The following is a 20,896-nucleotide window of genomic DNA, read 5'->3' on the forward strand; positions in this document are numbered from 1 at the left end:
TTCTTTTAAAAGTTGTTCCATAGTGGCTTTCTCAAGTTCTTCCTATTCCTAGATAGTGAATTAAACTGCTTAAGTAAATTGGTCAGCCATTAGTAATGCCTGTGACTTTTTCCACTTCAGAAGAAATTCTCAATAACTCTGATATGTGCAATGTTTCAAAATAAAGTTGTAATTAAAAAAAAAAAAGCTAATAATTCATAGTAGTGGTATCCTAATACTTTTATGTGTCAATAGGTATCATGTTGGGGGCTGGTATAAGAAGAACCAGTGGTGGAATTATCTATACTTGGAGTAGTCTCTTGTATAATTTAGAAAGATACATTATTTTTTTCATATCTTTTTAAGGGCAGAAGAGACCATTATGATAATCTCAACAAACCGCACAACACCAGCCCTAGAATTTCACCAGTTCTTGCATAAGGGATAAATCTATCACAGGATTAAGAACCTAGAACATCTGCCACTGAATGCCAGGAGCTATACTTCTTGGGCGATCAGACTGGCTTCCTACAGTGTTTCAGTTGTTTGAACTGTCATGTATTGCTAAGCAAGTGAAATGTTCAAAGTAGTCCAAAATACAGGAGCCCTACTTTTGTGTAGCCAGCATGCTGCCATCACCTGACTCGATTAAATATTTCATCACTCTATTTTTGGGGAGACTTTAACCCATCAATAATACTCACAACATGGGGGAGGGGGCAGATTTTAAGCCCAGTAAAAGGTCAGCTGGCATGAGAGAGGCAAGACACAAACCTAACAAGGTTTGTCCATACTGCACCGTGCTTCACTCTGTGGGTTTCTGGCAGTCGGTCAAATTCAGTCGGTTTGGCCTACAGCGTCAGCTCTTTGGGGCAGGGGCCGGCTCTCGCTAGGTTGGTGTGGTGCCTAGTCCTGACCGCGGCTGGTCGTCTGAGTGCTGCTGCAATATCCGGCACCCGGAGGAGAATATGTACATTTACAGCGCCCTGCCCTGGCAAAGGACCCACCAGAGACCCCGGGCGCCCGTGGTTGTAGCCTGCCCTCCTTGCGGGGGCGGGCCCAAGGAACGAGCCAAGGAAGCGGCTCCTGCGCGCGGATGACCGAGGCGCCCCGGGCCGGGTCACCCTCCCCAGCGCGGCCTCCTCGAGCGCTTCTGCTTTGCCCAGGACGGAGCCTTCCAGGCAGCAGAGGCACTGCCGGGACAGCCAGCGGGACGCGCTCACGCCAGCAGCGCCGTCGCGTGGGGGAGCCAGTGGGGTCACAGTACCCTGGGGAACCCCCCCGCCCGCTCTGCGCTCTTCCACAGAACGCGGCGCCACCGCTCCGCCCCGCTGCTCCGCTGACACAGGTTACGTTACGTGCCTCCCGGAGCGCATGCGCATTGCGCAAACGCAAAGAGCCCCGCGCGGTCACGTGAGTGCGCCCGCGCCTCACGTGACGCTGGGGCTCGGTAATTTACCCAGAAGCCTGCACGCCTCTCGGAGGTCAAGATGGCGATGAGGGCACCAGGTGAGGAGTCGGTGGCGGCTGCGGCCTCCGCGAGTCCTTCCCGGCTTCTGGCCGCAGATGAGCCTGGGGACATGGCAGTGCCGGGCTCCGTGCGCGGAGCGGGTGATTTCTGCGCCCCCCCGGCCGCTGTTGGGACGTTGTGCCCGAGGGTGGGGGGAGAGGCCCCTGACCCTTTCTCTCTGCGCCCGGCCACATCCGCAGCCCTGGGGGCAGCCCTGCCTCATTAGCCCCAGCAGACGGCTCTGTGGGGGCGGGGGGAGCCAGAAGGATGGGTTGGCTGGGGACAAGGGGTCCCACCTGGGAATTCAGTGTGCGCGGGGGGGGAGTTAGATTGGGGAATTGGGACTCGAAGTAAATTCAGTTCTACAGTGTTCTGCTTCTTTGTGAAGTCTGAGTAGTTTGCTTTTTCAAAGGTATTTGTGAGGTGGCTTAACATTCTCACTTGTTGTCAGGGGGCTGACCTAATGTGCCTAGTTCCTCCCCTTCTCATAGAAGTTTCTGTTTCCTATTGTGTTTTCATATACAGTCAGAAATTTAGGGCTGGAAAGGACCTGGACAGCTCATCTAGTCCATCCCCTGTACTGAGGCTGGACCAAGTATACCTAGAGTCCTAAACCATCCTAGAGAGGTATTTGTCAACTCTAACCTGTTCTTAAAACTTCCAGTGATAGTGGTTTCACAATTTGTTTTGGAAATCTATTCCAGAATTTAATTATCCTTATAGTTGGAAAGATTTTCCTAATATGTAACCTAAATCTCCCTTGCTGCAGATTAAGCCCATTACTACATCTCTTACCTTCAGTGGACATGAACAATTGATTGCTGTCTCGTTTTAACAGCCTTTAACATATTTGAAGACTGTTATCAGGTCCCTTTATTCCCCCTCCCATTGTCTTTCTATCAAGACTAACCATGCTCAGCCATTTAAACCTTTCCTTATAGATCAAATTTTCTATATCTTTTATCATTTTAGGTGCCATCTTCTGGACTGTGTCTAATTTGTACACATCTACTTTGATGCATGGTGCCCATGCAGTACTCCTGCTGAGGCCTCATTAGTGTCAAGTAGATCAGGACAATTGCCTCCCTTGTCTTACATATGACACTCCTGTTAATACACCCCAGAATGTTAACCTTTTTTGCAGGTGAATCACATTGTTGACTTGTATTCAGTTTGTGATCCATTATAATCCCTGGTCCTTTTCAGCAGTACTACTGACAAGCCAGATATTCCCCATTTTGTAGTTGTGTATTTGATTCCTCTTCCCTCCCCTGCCCCCCCCCCCCCCGTGTAGAATTTTTGCACTTGTCTGGAATTTCATTTGTTTGATTTCAGACCAATTCTTCTATTTGTCAAAGTCACTTTGAATTCTAATCCTGTCATCTAGAGAGCTACCAATTCCTCCGAGCTTGCTGTCATCTACATACTTTATAAGCATACTGTCCACTCTGTTATCTGAGACATTAATGAAAATGTTGAATAGTGTCAGACCCTGGAGTGACCCCTGAAAAGACCACTAGATATGTTCTCCCAGTTTGACAATGAACCATTTTGAGTACAGTCTTTGAACCAGTTGTGCACCCATCTTGTAGTAGGTTTCAGAGTAACAGCCCTGTTAGTCTGTATTTGCAAAAAGAAAAGGAGGACTTGTGGCACCTTAGAGACTAACCAATTTATTTGAGCGTGAGCTGTAGCTCACGAAAGCTCATGCTCAAATAAATTGGTTAGTCTCTAAGGTGCCACAAGTCCTCCTTTTCATCTTGTAGTAGTAGTATCAAATAACATTTCCCTAGTTTGCTTATGAAAAATCATGTGGCAATATGTCAAAAAAGCCTTACTAAAATCAACATGTATCACAACCACAGCTTCTCCCTCATCATCCAGGCCAGTAATCCTATCAAAGGAGAAAATTAGTTTGGCATGATTTGATCATGACTATTACTAATAACCTTATTATCTTGAAGATGCTTACAAATTGATTGTTTAACTTTTCAGGCACTGTATCAAATTTAAGATGACTGGTCTATACTTCCTTGGGTCCTCTTTGTTCTCCTTTTAAAGATAGATACTGTGTTTGCCATTCTCCAGTCCTCTGGAACCTCATCTGTTCTCCAGGGTTCTTGAATCTTCTTAGATTGCTTCAGCTAGTTCCTGAAGTACTTTAGGGTGAATTTTGTCAGGTGCTGCTGACTTGACTATATCTAACTTATTTAAATATTCTTTAACCTGTTCTGTTTTTTAATCTGGTCTATGTTCCTTCCTCCTTGTCAGTACTAATTGTGTTAAGCATCTGGTCATGATTTTCTAGTGAGGATTGAAGCAAAATAGGCATTCAACACCTCAGCCTTCTGGATGTCATCTGTTATTAGCCCTCGTTCCCTGCTAAGTAGTGGACCCACTCTTTCCTGTCTCTCTTGTTCTGTAAATATATTAGCAGCCGCCTCTTGTTGCCTTTTATGTCCCTTGCTAGGTGTAACTCACTTTGTGCCTTAGCCTTTGTCATTTTGTTGTGCTGTTCTTTTGTACTCATTCTTAGAAATTTGTCTGTTTCCACTTCTGGTAGGATTCATTTTTGTACCTACCTGTGGGCTTCTGTCATGGGTCCCCTTTGAACCTAGTTTAAACCCCTCCTCGTTAGGTTGGCAAGTCTGGGCACAAAAATGCCCTTCCCCTTCTTGGTTGGGTGAACCCTATCTCTTCCTAGCAGTCCTCCTTTCCTGAACAGTATCCCATGGTTGAGGAAGTCAAAGCCCTCCTGTCAACACTATACAGCCATGCATTCATCTCCAACATACACATGTCCCTGACTGGGCCCTTTACACTCAGCCTGCAACTCTGACTCCTTCACCTTTGCTCCCAGAGCCCAGTAGTCAGTGCTGATCTTAGTGAATGAGAAGCATGGGGTAGTGGTCAGAAGGATGGATAAACCTTGCAAAAAGAAAAGGAGTACTTGTGGCACCTTAGAGACTAACCAATTTATTGAGCATAAGCTTTCGTGAGCTACAGCTCACTTCATCGGATGCATACTGTGGAAAATACAGAAGATGTTTGTTTTTTATACACACAAATCATGAAAAAATGGGTGATTATCACTACAAAAGGTTTTCTCTCCCCCCACCCCACTCTCCTGCTGGTAATAGCTTATGTAAAGTGATCACTCTCCTTACAAACATCTTCTTCTGTATTTTCCACTGTATGCATCCGATGAAGTGAGCTGTAACTCACGAAAGCTTATGCTCAAATAAATTGGTTAGTGTCTAAGGTGCCACAAGTACTCCTTTTCTTTTTGCGAATACAGACTAACACGGCTGTTACTCTGAAACCGGATAAACCTTGGCAACCTTTCCATAACGTCTAAGATGTGGGCTACAGACAGGCAGTGCTCCTTCTGGGATGTTGAGTCAGGTCAGTAGATGGATGCCTCCATCCCCCTCTGAAATAAGTTACCAATCACCACCACCTTTTGTCTCCTGCTTTTGGGTGTGGTGGCTGTGAGCGTTCCAGCCTTGGGGACAGGTGGTTCCTTTCCCTCTGCCATTGGTGTCTGCTCCTCTTGTCATGTTGCCAGTACAGCATACTGGTTCTTGACTTTGATGGACAGGGGACCCAAGTTGGGAGTGGAGCACTGTCTACTGCATGAGGTGGCCAGCAGCCAGTTCCCCTTCCCCCTCTTGTAGGGTTGTAATGTTCTCCAGTCAGCTAGCATCCTCCATTCTTGATGTTTTCATGAGCATCCTGTTGATGATGTCCTTGTGCTCCCAGATGCTACACAGACAAACCACCTCCTTCTGGGTGTGTCTTTCACTTTGTGTGAGTCCACCAACAGACACCTCTCTCACTGGATAGTTTCCCCTGCCTGGCTTTTGTTAGCGGGGATATGCATGCTGCATTCTTAGCAAGTCAAGACCAGGACCTGGGTAGGAGCTTCCAGGGTCCGGATGCCTGTCTGGCCAGGGCTCACAGTTACAGGCAGAGAAACAGTTAGCAGTGGAGTTGGTGACACATTGGTTTTTGTTCTGTCGTGGGCTCTTCCTTGTAGAGTACCTGGAAGTTAAACTTGGGGGAGTGTGTGATTGGGGCGGGGGAGGGGGGAGAATCGCCTTATCGCTCTGTCTTCCTCTGCTGGGGAACTCATCTGGTTAATTGCCATAGTACACCTGCTACCTTTCTGTTGTTCATGGGTTTCAGAGTAACAGCCGTGTTAGCCTGTATTCGCAAAAAGAAAAGGAGTACTTGTGGCACCTTAGAGACTAACCAATTTATTTGAGCATAAGCTTTCGTGAGCTCATCATGAAGTGACCTGTAGCTCACGAAAGCTTATGCTCAAATAAATTGGTTAGTCTAAGGTGCCACAAGTACTCCTTTTCTTTCTGTTGTTCATGGTTTCTTTAAAACTGGTCATTCATACTCTGCAATATGTTTCATGTATTTTTAAGGCACTCATCAGCATTCTCTCTCTCCTTCTTTGCCTATCCCACACAAACTTAGCTTCCTTGGAAGCCTCTCTATTGCCATGCACGTTATTCCTAGAAGAATCCTAAATATAGCAAGTGTGATTGTAAAATCACAAAAATTTGTGGGGAGTGTCAGGGGTGATGTAGTACCTGAAACTCTTTTTAATTCCTTTTGGGAATGGACTAAATTTCAAATTGATAGTGTCCCTTTTAAGCACTAAAATCTTTCCACTGAGCAAGACCAGAGAGATGGAGTAATGTATGAAAATGAGATACAGGTATAATATGTAAAACTATTCTATAATATCACTTATTGTGATCCATCTTAGTGTTGATTACTGGCTCAGGAACAAAAAGGAAAACAAGCATACCAAAATAAGGCTGCACCGTACACACCTCTCGGAAGAGGATGAGAACAAACGTGACAGATGTTAGTAAATGCTTAATGCACTACTGGAAAGTGCTTTGTGATTAGGGTGGTATAAAAAGTTATAACCAATAGAATAGAAATAGAGTTCTAAAAAAATCTTGCTGTTGGATCAGTACAAGTATTTTTCCACCTGTGCCTCACTTAATCATTTTCTTCATGTATTGTGCAAAAATTCTCCCCTTCCCCAAACTCTGTTTAAGCAAAATTTAAGTTAATATTTACTTTCACTGTTCTCTTTCCCAGTGAAAACTGAGGCTGTCAATTTCCATTCTGCAGTTTGATATACTTCTGGGTTCAAGGGGAGTAATGGTTGCCCAATTTTATTAAATACTGAAAATTTCTTTTGTTCTCTACTAAACATCACTTAAACTGGTCTACGTTCTCTTTAACATAGAAATCTTAGTTTGTGATCTTGAAGTGGCTTGTAAAAACTCAACTAAAATTTCTTGATAATATCAGTGCTCTAAAATGTCTAATTGTCTGTTTTCAGTTATGCTATAATGTTCACCAGCTTGTGTCTCAGTAATAGCTAGACAAATGTTGTAAGTTGTAAGCTGGTGTTTAAGTCTTTAGAGATATTTTAACTAGTTCTGCTTGTGGAAGCAGACACTAAAATAATATTGTACTTAAGTGTGGGGGGAGGAAAAAAGATAGCAACCAAAGTGGCATGACTTCAGGGTAAAATACCTCATAGCACAAGGGCTAGGGGAAATACACAAATATAAACAAGTAATACTGGAAAACAATGCCTCTTTGCTTTTTAATGGTATAGAGTGTATCTTTATTCCTGGTGTGTTGTGAGGTGGTGGACCTTAAAATTGTCATTAGTTCCTGGTATTAGTCTGAGGGTTTTTTGGTACTGGTCCAGGACTTGGACCAATATAACTTTCAGACTCTGTTTAATAAGGCAGATACCAAAATGAGTATTGTAGGAGTACTATAATCTTATGTGCACAGTATCATTTTAAAAACACTGAAGAGCAGATGAAAACAAAACTGGCTTTGGTGTAGCCTAGATTAAATGGCATAATTAACATATATGCATAGCAAAGTAGATATTAAAATATTTGCATGTTAATCTGCTGCTAGTTATCTACCAATGTTAAGTTTTTTTTTGTCTTACTTCTGAACTAACAGAGATCACTTTCAGTTTCAGCAAGTGCTCGACTGTTAGAAGGCTTTCGCAAATGGTATTACAACGCAGCTGGATTCAACCAACTTGGTAGGTGTCTTAATTTTTTTAAGAGTTGAAAATAGCAAACATTTGTGTGCATCCATTGCCTGTGTAAAGAAACTTTCCAGATTTTTAAAGTTGAATACAAATACGTTGGTTTTGAAACTGATACGCAAGATAGGTTTTAAATTAGTTAGCCACACCCTTCTATTGCAGTTATGAAAATGTTTGTAGTAGCTTGAAAAATATTGAAAAATGTTACTGTTACAGGATTAATGCGAGATGATACCATATATGAAGATGATGATGTAAAAGTAGCACTGAAGAGGCTTCCAGAAAATCTTTATAATGAACGACTATTTCGCATCAAGAGAGCCCTTGATTTGAGTATGAGACAACAAATTCTTCCTGAAGAACAATGGGTGAAATATGAAGAGGTATTTGTAAATTCACTTTTTAATATAGGCAATTTATCTCTTTTCATCTTTAAATGTTTGTTTCTTCTATACAAGTTTGGCTGTGTCCTGTTAAATGAAAACAATGAATCCTTATTGGACAGGAGACAGCCTACTAAGCTTTGATCCTGAAAAGACTTCCATGTGCTTAATTTCACATGTGCACAGTCCCAGTGAAATCTATAGCCAACTCAAATGAGTAAAGATGAGCAAGTATATAAGTGTTTTTCTGAGATACTTAGAATTTGCTCTTGTATCTTACAGGATGCATTTAATAGTATTTTACTTTGGTCAGTGTACTATTTTGTATCTCTTATAAATGGAAGTTCCATTTACAACACACTACTTAGAAGCTTGAGTATTCTTAACTGCAATTATAAACATGAAATTTTTACTGCTGTGCAGTTAAAAATGTCATCTTCCGAACAAAACTTAATGTTGTATATTGTAAAAGTCTCCCAATAACACTAGTATATCTTGATCTTTTGATAAGTTCCTTTAACTTTGCAGAAAACTATTCTGACCCAAAGATTTTATTCTTAAAGTGGGCTGGGGACATTGGGAGGGGGGAAATTGTTTAAAGGAGAACTCCAATGTAATGTGAGAGATTCCGGTTGTAAAGTAAATAACTTTATACCTAGATATGACTAAAATACCTGATTACCATGGAACTTTCTTTCCTTTAAGTGCCTTAAATGTGTCACACTTAAAGTCCAGCAATGCTGTGACACTTTCCTATATGCAGTTGCCACTCATTCATGTAACGGGAAGGTTATACTAAGTTACTCCTGGGGGAATTCTGCACCACTGCGTGTGCTCAGAATTCATGTCCCCTGCAGATTTCTTTGCTTCCCTGCAGAAAAATGACTTTCTGACAAGGAAGCCAAAGGGAAGGTGCAAGAGCAGTCACGCACCACTCCCTAGCTGCACAGGTATGTTGTTTCAGGCACTCGGAACAGCTAGCAGAGAGGTAAATCACTACAGGGCTGGGGACACCCCAGCCAGTGGCTCCTACCCTGAGCTGGGATCAGCTGCTAGTCCCAGCTGGGCTGGAAGCAGGAGAGGATGGGACTTCCTCTTCCCTTGCAATACGTGTCTGGGGCTGTGTCAGACCCACCCCAGAAACCTCCCCCCAGCTGCAGGAAGCTCAGCATCCTCCCCTGCTTCTTGCCCCCATTGCTCCTCAGCTGCTGGGGGAGGGGTACTGTATGGGGAGCTGCTCCCCCACCCCGGGCATCTGGACCTCCCAGATGCCCCCACCAAGCCTTATCCTGTACATCCAGAACCCCCTTTGCCCTCCATACCCAGACCCCAACCTCTGCACCCAAACACCAATCTATGCACCAAGACCACCCCGATGAGCTCCCTGCACTCAAGGCCCCCCCCGCACCACCCTGAGCCTCCACATCCAGACCCCCAAGCCACTGACCCCCCCCCCGCCCCCATTAGCTGTACCCAGACCCCCACCCTACTCCCACTGACTTCCCCACACCCAGACCTCTCTGCTGAGCCCTAACCACTTTCACCTGGAAGCCCCTGCAGAGTCCTATTGCCCTTGGAATCCCTCCAACAAGCCTCTGTGCTTCCAGATCTCCCCCCCACACATAATCTTCTCCCTTCCGCACCCCACCCCCACTGAACTGCCTACACCCAGATTGTCCCACACCAAATCCTCTCACTCTACACTTTGGATCCACCCACACTGACCCTCTCCACACTTGGATCCTGCCTGCTTGCCCCACACTTAGTGCACAGGGCAGGCCAAGGCCTTGTGCTGTTAGGGTCAGGTGCAGCATCACCACTGAGTCTGTATCGTTGTGTGCATCTGTATTGATGCACACAATCGTTTGAGTTGCAAAGTCAAGCACTTAAAAGTTTGGAAATGTCATATTTACATTTGCTGTGCAACCTTAATTCTGCTCTCTTGTGTGTGTGTGCATTCTGATAGTCAATCATTAGATCACATGCTGTTTTTTCCACAGGACTTCTGTCTCATGCACTGAATGAATTTGTGATTGTTCTTTAATGTATTTTTGGTATAATTTTTTAGCCTTTTCTAAAAGGAAAGGTTAAACCCAAATTCTGGTTACACAATGGTGATGGATGTTAGTTTCATCGGGGTTTGAATCCTGAGCTTTCAGCACTGCTGCATGCTTGACCTATTGGACCAACTACATTAGCAGACAGCAGGAGAAGGCTGTTCTCATAGACTCTAAGGTCATAAGAGACCATCATGATGATCTAGTCCAAGGGTGGGCAAACTATGGGCCACCGGCCTTCAAGCTCCCACTGGGGAGCGGGGTCTGGGGCTTGTCCCTCTTTGGTGCTCCAGGTGGGGAGCAGGGTCAGAGGCCATTCCACGGAGTTCCTGGAAGCAGCCACATGGCCTCCCTTCAGTGCTCCAGCTGGGGAGCAGGGTTGGGGGCTGCTCCACACGGCTCCCAGAAGCCGTGGCATAGCCCCCTCTAGCACTCCAATGGGAGCTGCAGGGGTAGTGCCTGTAGATGGGGCAGCATGCAGCAGAGCTGCCTGGCCGTGCCTCCGTGTAAGAGATGAAGGGACATGCTGCTGCTTCTGGGAACAGCTTGAGGTAAGTGCCGTCTGGAGCCTGCACCCCTGAGCCTCTCCCCACACCCCTGCCCCAGCCCTGATCCCCCTCCAAACCCCTCATCTCAGCCTGGAGCACCCTCCTGCACCCCCAAACTCTTCATCCCCAGCCCCACCTCAGAGCCCGCACCCCCAGATGGAGCCCCCACTCCCCAGCCTGGAGCCCCCTCCCGCACCCTGAACTCCTCATTTCTGGCCCCACCCTGCAGCCCGCTCCCCAACCCCAATTTTCTGAGCATTCATGGCCCGCCATACAATTTCTATTCCCAGATGTGGCCCTCGGGCCAAAAAGTTTGCCCACCCTTGATCTAGTGTGACCTCCTGCACATTTCAAGCCACAGAACCTCACCCACCTGTAATAGATTGCTCACCTCTGACAAAAAGAAAAGGAGTACCTGTGGCACCTTAGAGACTAACCAATTTATTTGAGTATAAGCTTTCGTGAGCTACAGCAGTGAGCTGTTAACACGGCTGTTACTCTGAAACCTGTCGCCTCTGACAGTTACTGTAGTCTTCAAATCCTGTTTTAAGGATGATTTATTCCAAAGGGCGGTGAGGAATGGGCTGCTGGCACCATATGGTAGATCTGGGGGAATCTGGCCAGGCTGTCTCCCTCTCTTCCCCCCCCAAGAGATGGGATTTCCTACACACGCGCACACACCCCAATTTGGTGCCCCATGGGTGAGGGATGAGCTGCTGAGATCGTATGCTGCTTCTGGAGTTATAGTGGTGGCCAGAGTGAATATGGGGTGGCTCTACTCTTTCCCCTGGTGCTACATCTGCTCTGACAGCTCCTGTATATCCACGTAGTGGTTGGCCTTCAGAATGGTCATGTTTACTATTGGCATTCTGCCCAAATTTTCTGGGAAATGTAAATAAGTGTTAAGTTAGCTAAACTTGAATGGAATTTCATGGGAAAAGGCACTCCTCTAGATGGAGGGCTTTCTTGTTACTGAGTTTCAAAGGCCTGTTACAAACAGTGTAGATGTTATAGCTTCTCAAAGTCGCAGGAATCTTATACTGTAAAGTTGCAACCTGCTCCCCCTCCTCCCCCCAGTTTTCAGGTTTTTAAAAAAAATTGCTTTAATCACTTTTCAATGTAGTTGCTCAACCCATTTTTTAAATGCAGAATTTACCTTGCTGAAAACGCTAGCTTAGCCAAGTTTCACTGTTTCAACCTGTTTTGCACACCAGATTTTCATGTATCCCTATCCACATCAGATGGTATAGGTGAGACTAAATTTACAGTGTAGGGTCAGATCCTTCTATAGCACCCCATTAGCCATGATGACTGGCCATTGAATTCAGTTGAGGTGGAAGAAAATATCCCAGCTTGGCACGGAGTTAACATTCCACCTCTGTAGGATTCTGTCAGCTGGAGCATGGAGGGAAATGCAGTTGTGGGCTTAATTTTTCAAGAGTCATAATTGTGCAATGAATTTGAAGGCAATGACAGGTATTTCAGGAAACCTGTTCTGAAAATTCTTTTCTGTGTATGTACTTAGCACAACAAATATAACTGCATTTTGGAATTTTCCAAAGATCCCCAAACACTTAACAAAAGTTAAGGAAAGCGTGCAGAGCTCTGAATTTAATATTTTGTCTTCCAACAAGGGCAAATGATTTGAAACGCGATTGTTTGCTGTAGAAGAAAAGTCCTTGCACAAAGCTGCTTGCAGTCTAAATGCGCAAACAAAATGTATACATAGGTTGAGGTTAAAATTATGCATGTGATCTTTGAATCTATAGCTTGTGCTTGGTATCGGTAATTGATTGAACGGTCACATTGCCAAGTTCTTCAATTAACAATATAGTCTCTGATTATACCACTATGCCAGGTGCATTTATAGCACCTTGTGCTGTAATCCTGTTTAATTCACTTGCTAATATGGGTCAGTATTTGAATGACAGTGATTTAGTAGTGACTTGCTGCTTGCATTTGTTTAAATTTCAACTTGAGTCTGTATTCTGCCTACCAAAATTTCCCTTCCAGTTTCAACTGGATATGTATTTACTCCTGGGGGAGTTCTGCACCACTGAGCAAAGCAGAACTGTGCAGAAATTAACGTGTGCACAGAATTTCCTTTCCTGCACAGAAATGGGCTGAAGTGCTGTAGGTCACCACTAGGGGCCGCTGGACCCAGCAGAGCCTAGCTTGCACATAGAGACACTATCTGTGGGAGGTTTCAGAGTAGCAGCGGTGTTAGTCTGTATTTGCAAAAAGAAAAAGGAGGACTTGTGGCACCTTAGAGACTAACGAATTTATTTGAGCATAAGCTTTCGTGAGTTGCAGCCGATGAAGTGAGCTGTAGCTCACGAAAGCTTATGCTCAAATAAATTCGTTAGTCTCTAAGGTGCCACAAGTCCTCCTTTTTCTTTTTACCTGGGTGAGGGAGCTGGAGGGTTCCTGGCAGCTGCAGTTTCCAGCATGCCCTGAGGGAAGGAGACAGCAGTGCACAGGAAACTCCATGCAAGCCTGGGACCAAGCATCAGGCTGTTTCTCCCTCTGGATCCCTGGGCTCGGGGGGAAGGGGAGTGTCTGGGCTGGGGGAGCCACCATAGCTGGGCTCTGGGGGCAGGGGTTGTGGGTGGCCTGAGAGGGAAGGGGGCAGAGAAACAGGAACTGGGTTGTCATAGGGGTTTCTTTAATTCTCTACTCCTGGGGGAATTTTTATGTGCATTTGTATTAGACATATTTGCTGACGTATTTTGAGATTACCAAAATAATTGAAATGGTGTGATAAATAAAATTTGCAGAATTTTAAAATTGTGCACAGAATTTTTATTTTTTGGGCACAGAATGCCCCCAGGAGTAATAGTTCTGTATTATTGCTGTGTTTTAACAGAAGTCTGCACTTCTCTTTAGTGGAGAACAGTGACTTGTCTAATAATTCTTAGCACTTAAATAGCTCTGCAACTGCAAACGAAAATGTTTTATAAAACATCTTGTATGAATTTGGGTTGCAAGGTGTTATATTTTGCATGGTTATTTTATGTATAAAAGAATAACCATTTCATGAAGCATGGTACCATCTCCTAAACTGTACTGGATGAGATGTATGTTGGCTGAAAGAATAAAAACCTTGATTGTTGAAGCCAAATCACCTGGCATATTTGCAAAATACAAAAAGGAGTTGTTCATTGTACAACATTGTGTTGCATGGTTTAGTTAGGATAATTCATTCCAAAACAAGACGTTGGCCAGGAAGCCAGTTAGTTGTTATCCTAAAGCTGGTGTGACTTTAAAAGGTAAACCAAAAAAATGCTCCCCAAATGTCTGCAGCAGGATATTGATCACAACGGTCCCTTCTAGCTTTGGAATCTAACATTAAGAGTTGAAGATTCTGGATCTTATCTTAGATGGGCAGGTCTTTCATGACCTGCTTTTAAGTGTTTGGAAGCTTCTTTCAGGAACAAAAGGGATTCAAACTATCAGTATTGGAAAGGTGGTGTGCAAGACTTCTCCAGTCAGTGCAACTGTGGTCAGTAGCTATCCAAAGGGAAAATAACTTGGGGTATAGGAGAAAGGAAGACTAGAATTGCTTGTGGGCAAGATTAATACATTTTTAAATCCATAGGATCCTACAGATAATGGATTACTCAAGTGACTAAACATAGCTGGACAGATTCACAACAGTTGCATGTAGGTGTGAAACTATTTCTTGGACACTACTTCTGCAGCTCAAGGAGTGGATTGGAAGAAACTGAAGGGCATTAAATGCTTAAAATACAAAGAAATTTTATTCTACGGATAAAATAGCAAGAGCTTAGTTCAACCATTTTAATTGGCCTTCGAATTGTTGATCATGTGGAACTCAAGTTCCACCCAGAAAATAGCTAAAACCATGTGAATAAGAAGGTCTCTAAAATGTAGGATGATCAAAGCTTGGTTATTCACTAGAGCACTTTGGTATTGAACAATGAGTTGGGAAAATTCCTGTGCTTTTGCCATGGAAGACCTGCAAGAGGGCATAACTTGGAGATGGGGTTGCACATGAAAGATGATTTGGCCTGCTCATGGTGATGAAGCGTGAAAAGGTAGAACACAGCTTGACTATCAGATGACAGGCTGAATTTGCAGAAATTGGAGCTAGAAAATTCATCCTTGGCCCCTTAAAGTAGGCACGGTTTGATACGAATTTGAGAAACACAGAACCCCTGTGTGCCATTTTCAGTCACACTTCCAGAGTTAGAGCTGCACTTAGTGTGACATTTCTTGTATGTGTTTTTTTTTTAAAAAAAAAAATCTGTTCTGTTTCAGGATAAAAAGTATCTCGAACCATACCTGAAAGAGGTAATCCGTGAACGACTTGAAAGAGAAGAGTGGGACAGGAAGTAACTGCTGGGAAGATACTTCATGCAAGCTGCTGCATTTCTTTCTAACAAATATTTTAAAGTTATGGTAAAAATCTGTTGGGAGGAAAATCTGAGGCTGAAGAAACTTTGTTCACTGAATTTGTCAGTCCAACTAAAATAAACACGTCAAAGTACAAAATCTAGTTGGAGACTTTTTTTGTAAATTGTAACAAAGCAGTGTTCAGACCTTTCCTACAATCAGATACATTGCATATCCTCACATGAATGTGGTCTTCATTCCAGCCTCTTGATTCATACTCTTGTCATAGTACAGCTGCTTCCTGCAGCTGGGAGGGTAGGTAAGCAAAAGTCTTTGGGTGTTTATGCCAACTCCTCTAGTTAATTTATAAAAGGGATACTTATACATGGAGTGATAGGCTTATATCCTTCATCGCCTCTCTTCCCTGGAGACAGGAATACTATGATGCATGCTTGAGTACTTATTCAACAGCATTATGTAACTGTGTGTGTACCCAAGCACATGGAATACTACAGGAATGGAATGGAATTTGAGTGATTTGTTAACCACAGAATAAAGATTGCCTCAGTTTTATTAGTGTCCTGGTCACTCCCTTCATATACTAAATGCTGAACACCACTTTAGAATAGCCGTCTTCTTTGGTAACAATGGGTGGTTCTAATTCTAAATTCTTGAAATTTTACAATGTTACTGGGTCATAGTGACTTACTCTGATACCCTTTCTAGAAACTAATTTAAAAAGGCATATGTCCTTCCTCCCTTTGCCCAAAGTAAATCTTTGTGCAAGCTGCTGATCTCAAGTACAAATGTCTACATGTTTAATATATGGACAGTTTAAGCACAGAGAAAGTAACAGCTTTCTTGTGAGGCCACAGCATCTTCAAAAAGGAGATGGAGCTCAAATGTGGGTGTTTTAAAATTAAAACCTGATGGTGGACCATATGCTTTCCTGCACTTTTTTCCAAAGCCTGCCTCAAAACTCTGTGCACGTGCAATCCTGTTGAAATGCACAAGTCTTGCTTGGATAGTAGCAAGATGTACAGACTTTAAGAAATAGCACATGTTTGTGATCTGCAGAAAGGTAAAAGGAGGCAGGGCAAAGCTAAGAGGATTACATATTACGCTGTAAAAACAAATTAACTATGAAAACTTGGAGCAAGCCAAGTCTTCTGGTGGTAGGATTAGTTTGGCCGACTGACTAGAGCACTGGGATGGGACATGGGAGTCTTAGGTTCTTTTCCTAGCTCTGCATCTGGCCTGTTGTGTGACCTCCAGCAAGTCACGTTACCTTAGTGCCTCAGTTTCCCCATCTGTAAAATAGGGACCATGCTCTTTTTTGTAAAGTACTTTGAGCTCTATGGATGAAAAGCATTATGTAAGAGCTAGGTATTACACCACTATTTTTGAAATAAGTGGTCCACACAGTTTGCAGATGGATGGTGACCATCTCAGACTAGCAGTTTGAAAAAGTTGCTTTCACAATGCCATCTGCCACAGCCCCTTACAAATTCTTTCAACAAAGGATCCAGTTATTTTCTTGCTTCCCTGAAGTCATAGTAAAATGTATTGACTAAAACATTTTTGCTGTTACAGACCTGCAAATGAAAGATGGATGTGCCTTTTTATAAACTATAAAAAGGCCTGAAAGCTTATCAGACTTTTTTAAACTGTTGAAGTATCAGCAATGTGTAGTCTCCTTTTCCTGGGAGTTTCAGAAGTGGGATTGGTGCTCTGACAGTCTAATCTCATTTTTAAAAATTCTTAAGTGTTTGTAGGCAGAAGTTAAATAGGTGTCTAAACAAGTAGTCTAAATCTAAATTAAAACTTTTCAATTAAATGATTAGACTTTGGTAGTGCAATATCTTAATCCTACCACTAGTTCATAAAGTATTGGAGGCTAAGGTTTTCATAAGTGACTGGTGACTGAGTGCTCAAAGTGAGATACCTTAAAGTGGCCTGACTCTTTAGAAAGAGCTGAGCCACCCATGCTCTGAAAACTGGATCCTAAAAATGGACACTTGAAATCACTGACTTCTTAAATAAATGTCTGCAGCATTCACAAAATCTACACTTGTATTGTAAAAAACTTAAGAAGCCTTTTGAACTGCCTTAAAACAATGAAGCAAAGTATAAATTCAATTTTCTTTGCCAAATAGCATTTAAAGTTCTGTGCTGGGGGAGTGGCAGGGAGGAAACCAAATTAAGCATAGGTGGTTGTACTGTTTATTGCTAAGGTTGACTTTCCATTATAAACATGTTTTCAGTTGCTTATTACTTTGTTAAACTAATCCATTGGGCTGAAATTTTCCATTGTGTATGTCTGCCTCAGCTGAAATTTTCAAATACTTCAGCCTAAAATGGTTCAGCTGTCTGTGACATTTGAGGGGAAAAAATGCATTCTGCCCATGTTTAAAATTCTTCTAGTCATTTAGTTGAGAACCTCTACTACCTTCATGTTGTGGAGGAATGATTTGAAATTTGGCAAAGGTATTGCAGTGCTATGAGGGCTGTGCCTTGTGCTGTGTCCATAAAAAATTTGTGTAAATTTGGCCAAGTTATGAGCTGCTGGGAGCATGGGGGTGGAGGCAGGATACAGAACAGGTGCTGAAGCGGGGTGGGGAACTGACAGTGGGAGCCTAGAAGCAGAAGGGTCTTTAGCCATTAAAGACACTCTTCTCCAAAACCTGGAATTGAACCCAGGATTCTTGTCTGTTCCTCTGCAGTTAATAAATAACTGAGAAACCCAGTAGTAATCTTTCTTGCTGTCTAATGTGTAGTCCACACAGAGGAAAACAGCCTACTAATGCTGCCAGTTACTCTGTTAGCTCAAGTGTAGAGGTCTGTGCTGCTGATGATCCAAGATAGGGATCAATATGGCTCTACAGGAGGACATTTGGGGTTTTTCAGTTTTTGTTTTAAAATTAGGAAATTACATTTTAAAAAAAATTAAAGAATACTAAGGTTGCAAAGTCAAGCATTCAAAAGTTAGTCAGTTTTATGGTTGCCCTGAAACCTTAGTCCAGCCCCCTTGTGTGTATTACACAATCTTCAATTGCATGATCAAATACCATTTTTCCACAAGATCCTAGTGCTCAGGCTTGGAGTTCTGGAGCTGAATCATGGTTGTGTAATGATGAGGCTGCTGTCTGCAGGACCCTTGCCTCATTCATTGTAGAAGTTGGAAGGTGTGTCGAGAATGAGGCAGGGGATTACAGGAAGAGAGAGGCTGATCCTGAGGTTAAGGCAGTTGAATGGCCTAGCAAATTGGATTCTATCCCTACCTGTGCTACAGAGTTGCTATGAAATCCTGGGCAAGTAACTTAAAGTGTTCACAGGTGGTTGGTTTTGTTTCTCATTTTCTTGCAATTAAATTGTGTCCATTTAAGATGGTCTAAGTTAATGCTGTTCTGCAGTTTAATGGTATTTGACTTGAATTCAATTTTCACGCTCCTCTTAAGTCATCTTGCCCATCGCTTGAAGTCCTCGTATTAATTTCTTTAACTAAATTTTGAAACAGCAAAGCCAGAAACAATGGATTATTTTAAACTGCTCTGTAACTAGAAACAAATGTTTGTGTTAAATCCAACTTCCACCCTAACGAAAACTAAAACAGATATAAACTCCCAAGGAATTTTGATAAAATATTCATGGTTGTCCTAATGGAGCTGCTGAATGTTGGGATTCCCCTTTGAGGCCTTTTCTGTGTGGTTTATACAGAACACCTTGTCAAGTTCTGGGAAAACAGTTTGGCTAATTCTCTGGGATCCAAAAACTGAATTTGATGCCCACTCATCATTCATGTTACTTTGTTATGTATGTAACAGCTCTATGCCCACAGGGCCCAGGCCCAGACATTGGGCAGTAGGTACTGGGTAATACCACCGTAATTCCACATCATGTCTCACACTACATAGTTTATATACATCTTTCCTAGCTACTAATATCTATACTTGAATATAATTGGTTTGGACATTGTATGGCTAGTGTAAGGACCGATCACTTACATCCTTACCCTATCTGTACTTCAAGCTTATCAGTTCAGGGTGTTTCTACTTTTCTCAACTAGCCCAAAAACACCATCCAGCACACAGCCTGTTACACCTTGTTTACAGTTTAACCTTGTGCTCAAATCAAGCTATATGCAGGTTTACTTATGCCCAACAAGATCTAAGCCTGCACTAAATATTAATGTGATAAATATATTCCTACTTAAAGTATTTTCTCTCTAGATAGGTATTGGTTTCTGCTGTCCTACAGGTTCCATCACTCAAGCTTCAGGCACTCTAGAGAGAGATCATGGGCTGAATCCTTTGCCTTGCAAAAGTCGGTTTGTCTGTGTGCCGCACTGCCGCCATCATCATGGGCTTTGGGGACCTCGGGTCCGCTGCCGGCCTCCAACTCCACGACGACTTCCTGGCCAACAAGAGGTACATCGAGGGGTATGTGCCCTCTCAGGCTGACATTGCTGTTTTTGAAGCAGTGTCTACGCCGCCTCCTGCTGACTTGTTTCACGCTCTCCACTGGTACAACCACATGAAGTCATATGAAAAGCAAAAGGCAAGTTTGCCAGGATTAAAGAAGGCTTTGGGGAAATATGGTCCTGCTGATGTTGAGGACTCCACAGGTGCAGCCACAGATAGCAAAGATGATGACATAGATCTCTTTAGATCTGATGAGGAGGAGGAGGAGGAAAGTGAAGAATCCAAGAGACTGAGAGAAAAGCGTCTTACTCCATAGGAATCTGAAGTCCAAAAACCCAACTCTATTGCCAAATCATCCATCTTACTGGATGTAAAACCCTGGGATGATGAGACGGACGTGGCCAAATTGGAGGAGTCCAAAGCATTCAGGCAGATGGCTTAGTCTGGGGATCTTCCAAGCTGGTTCCAGTTGGCTATGGTATCAAGAAGCTTCAAATTCAGTATGTAGTTGAAGATGATAAAGTTGGTACAGATATGTTGGAAGAGAGAATAACAACCTTTGAAGATTATGTACAATCAAAGGATGTAGCTGCTTTCAACAAGATCTAAACCCTGCTACATCTGGACTAAAAGTACTTGAAAGCGTGTTTTTAAAAAAAAAAAAAAAAAAAGGCAGCCGAGGCAATCATTGAGTAATGTAAAGCTAGAGTAAACTCTGCATAGCTGAGCCTTGGGACCAATATCATAATGGTAGACAAATCTTCACCTCCTTTCCTCCCCCAATCTCAAATAGCACACAGCCCTCCTAAAGCCTCTCAAATGAGGCCCTTAATTAACATTTTTTTTCACTGAGAGAGTGGGCCCAGTCCTGGGAGGCAGTAAAAGCTCTCCACTCCTGTTGCAAACTATGAGCTCGGTGCTTGCAGTCCAGAAACAAGGCAAAAGCCCTTTGCTGTTCAGCATCCCAAACTCAGTTCTCTTCAGGGCACTTTCGAGTTCTTCTGTTGGCAGAACCTCCAGTTTTGGTGGCAGCTTTTTTTAAAACAAGTTCCATAATGGAACTCAATCCTCAGACAGATGTGAAGCTTCTATGCTGAATGTGGCTGGTTTTCTTCAGTTAATGAAAAGCCTGAAGATCCTGGAAAGTTACTGAACTTGGGCTTGAGTTAGCAGCAAGCATCCCTTTTGAGAGCCAGACGTAGGGGGGAAATTCCTTGATTTCATTGGTAAAGAACCAGGCCCTAATTTTGTGACTATATTACTCTGGCAAGGCCAGGTTCAGAAGCCAGACTACCTGTCTGAACAGAGAATGTGCAGTGTGCTTGCCTCAAAATCTGTCACATTCATCATGGCTAGATAGTCTGATGGCTGGTGCAAAACTGGTCTGGTCCCTGAAAAGCTGAGCAGCTACTAGGGGAGAGGCAGGGAATATATTTTAAGAGATTTACTGATGCTGTCACCTCTATCCAGGGATGCTGATTTGTAACAACAGACACATCAGAGCATGAGGCTGCATCCAGAACCATAGAC

General features: G+C 43.3%; 1 protein-coding gene and 1 pseudogene across 2 annotated transcripts; both read left to right on the top strand.

Moving 5' to 3' along the window:
* Window positions 1-1,391: 1,391 nt before the first annotated feature.
* On the top strand, window positions 1,392-15,104 carry UQCRB (ubiquinol-cytochrome c reductase binding protein). 2 transcript variants are annotated; one of them, XM_074944070.1, is made up of 5 exons: window positions 1,392-1,488; window positions 2,015-2,116; window positions 7,524-7,595; window positions 7,818-7,984; window positions 14,871-15,104. In XM_074944070.1, the coding sequence occupies exons 4-5, from the start codon at window positions 7,823-7,825 to the stop codon at window positions 14,946-14,948; spliced, it is 240 nt and encodes a 79-aa protein (XP_074800171.1). In that variant the 5' UTR covers window positions 1,392-1,488; window positions 2,015-2,116; window positions 7,524-7,595; window positions 7,818-7,822; the 3' UTR covers window positions 14,949-15,104. The 2 variants fall into 2 exon arrangements, with proteins under 2 accessions (XP_074800171.1, XP_074800170.1); XM_074944069.1 differs by lacking the exon at window positions 2,015-2,116 and having other exon boundaries at window positions 1,403-1,488.
* A 3,501-nt stretch (window positions 15,105-18,605) lies between these two features.
* Window positions 18,606-20,247, top strand: LOC141981317 (elongation factor 1-beta pseudogene; annotated as a pseudogene).
* Window positions 20,248-20,896: the final 649 nt, after the last annotated feature.

This window comes from Natator depressus, chromosome 2 (assembly GCF_965152275.1).
Source record: "Natator depressus isolate rNatDep1 chromosome 2, rNatDep2.hap1, whole genome shotgun sequence".
NCBI classification, from domain to species: Eukaryota; Metazoa; Chordata; order Testudines; family Cheloniidae; genus Natator; species Natator depressus.

Excerpts from the sequence above, each read along its gene's own strand:
- UQCRB (XM_074944069.1), top strand. Across the intron at positions 7,596-7,817 it reads AGCTGGATTCAACCAACTTG|GATTAATGCGAGATGATACC; the intron begins GTAGGTGTCTTA and ends TTACTGTTACAG. Across the intron at positions 7,985-14,870 it reads AATGGGTGAAATATGAAGAG|GATAAAAAGTATCTCGAACC; the intron begins GTATTTGTAAAT and ends GTTCTGTTTCAG.